The sequence below is a fragment of the Bison bison genome, unplaced genomic scaffold (genome assembly GCF_000754665.1).
Source record: "Bison bison bison isolate TAMUID 2011002044 unplaced genomic scaffold, Bison_UMD1.0 scf7180017863871, whole genome shotgun sequence".
NCBI classification, from domain to species: Eukaryota; Metazoa; Chordata; class Mammalia; order Artiodactyla; family Bovidae; genus Bison; species Bison bison.
In genome coordinates, this window is record NW_011494443.1 from 13,077 (window position 1) to 15,148 (window position 2,072).

General features: G+C 36.3%; 1 protein-coding gene across 1 annotated transcript in view; it reads left to right on the forward strand.

Annotated features, from left to right (window-relative positions):
• Positions 1 to 2,072, forward strand: part of LOC104984096 (ATP-dependent RNA helicase DDX3X-like) — a 14,144-nt gene that overhangs the window by 786 nt on the left and 11,286 nt on the right. The window contains exon 2 of the mRNA XM_010833711.1: positions 1,748 to 1,805. Within this exon, the coding sequence (XP_010832013.1) occupies positions 1,748 to 1,805 (58 nt within the window). The remainder of the gene's footprint in view (positions 1 to 1,747; positions 1,806 to 2,072) is intronic.

Below are 2,072 nucleotides of genomic sequence, written 5' to 3' on the forward strand. Positions count from 1 at the left end.
TGGTGCGGGGCTCGGCCTGGGAAAAAACGCCTGGAATGTAGCTTGGGAAGAAAAAAGGAATTTTGTTGGTGACTTGTTGCTGCTTGTGAAAATTTTGAAATCGGTCAGAGGCCCCGGATTTGTCGTCTAATTGGAACCCCTCTTGTAAGGGTTTAGAGGTAGAGGACGGGAGGGCGCGTGATCGCAGAGGAGGGGTTCTGGGCGGAGATGGCAGAAGTCTGCATCCCTCAGCAACAGTGGCACCACGCTTCAGAAAAACTCTTCAATTGATGTTTTGTTGCTTTTTAAGTAAACTTCTGCGTACCGCGAGCTCCAGAATTCTGAAACGAACTTGAGTGACACAAATGAATTGTTAATAGATTTTCAGTCGTGTGTAGTATTTTTTAGGGACTCGGCTATCTGGGGGAGAGCATTTTTTCCATTAACGAATCAGAATAAATCTTCCAAATGCTGACATGTTCCGTGTTAAATGGAGCAGAGACATGAAAAAAAATCTGGTTATCAAGAACATGGCCAATCCCCAGTTTTAAAATTTAACATATATGTGGTGCCGGCACCTATTTAAGATTATAAGCAGAAGTAAAATTTGAAATCGAGATAATTGGAAAAAAATACACGCAGTCGTTAGAATTAAGCAGCAAGCAAATTCACAATTGAGAAAATTGCATTAATGTCACCTTAGCAATTTACAGTAGCATTTAAAGTGCTCTACGTAGTTCATTTTGCCAAGTGTAAAATTAATAACAAAACGTACTGCAATAAGTACAAAAAGGAAGTTTTTGTGCCTTAAAGTATTAGTCTGTTGCTGAGAACAATCGTGCAGAGAAAACACCGCAGTGTTTTGTTAATAGAAGTTAGGAAACGAGCTGCCTCCAAAGTGTTACCGTATTCATTTTTTTCTTTAGCATCTTCCAGTTTTCAATGATTACATTGATGCTTGCAACTTGACAGTATATAATTTTAAGCTTTTAACAGAGGACTTAAACGTTGTGCTTTATTGGAAACACGTGGCAATAGTGCCGTGTGGCTGGTTACATTTTTTTTTTTTTTAATGAAATACTGCTTTTGGCACATAGTTCCCTCCTCGTTGCTTGTAAATAGTTTGTTTAGTCATTACAGAATTCGATGAAGCGCTTTTTTTAGAATGTAGAGGCTTTAAGTTACCAGTGTAAAGGGATGGGTAGAAATGGAGCTAAAAGGCAGTAAAACGTGCCATTTATGTCCGAAGTGTTCTCAGCTTAACTGTGAAAATGGAAAAATACATTGGTACCTACTTAATATGGTTGTGTAGTGGTTATATTGTAAATTTTTGTTCTGAAGAGTGGTACTCTAGTTGCAGTATTTAGAAATAAAAGCTAAGAAATGGTCGATACAAGTTTTGTTCTGAATATTTTTCAGGTGTGCTCTGTAGGTTTAGAATAATTCCAAGTAGAAAACATCTCCAAATGTTTGGAGCTAAAATAAATCCACTGACTACTTGACATTTTAAAATAATTTAAATTTTTTGAACTTTTACAATGGAAAAAGTTACAGGGAAAATTCATTTTGATTATGAATTTGGACCCGGTTTCTCCTGGATAGCGCCACCATCTTGGTTAGGTACCTTCTACAGTGTATCCTGTAGTACTGTAGTATTTTGCGTTTGCTCACATTCTTAGTCACATTCTCCTTAAGAGTTCCATTAAGTTTTCCTTTAGTGTAATGTTTCTGCGCATGGGCTGCTAACCAAAATTTAACTCTCTTCTAGTTTGCTGGCCTAGACCTGAACTCATCAGATAATCAGAGTGGAGGAAGTACAGCCAGCAGTAAGTAAAATATTTTATGCATTTACTGAATATTAGAGCTTTTTTAAAAAATTGTCAGAATATAGTTGATTTACAGTGTTGTTACTTGAGTATTAAAACCATAATAACTTAGTGTTTCATTGGATTTATTTAAAATTTAGAAATTTCCTTTCCAGTTTTTACTGTGTAAAGAATGTGGGTAGCGGGTCTTTTGATGAGAAGGAGTTTTCTTGAGTGAAAAAAATCGTTAAGGACCTTATACAACATACAAATTATAGAGTTTGATTA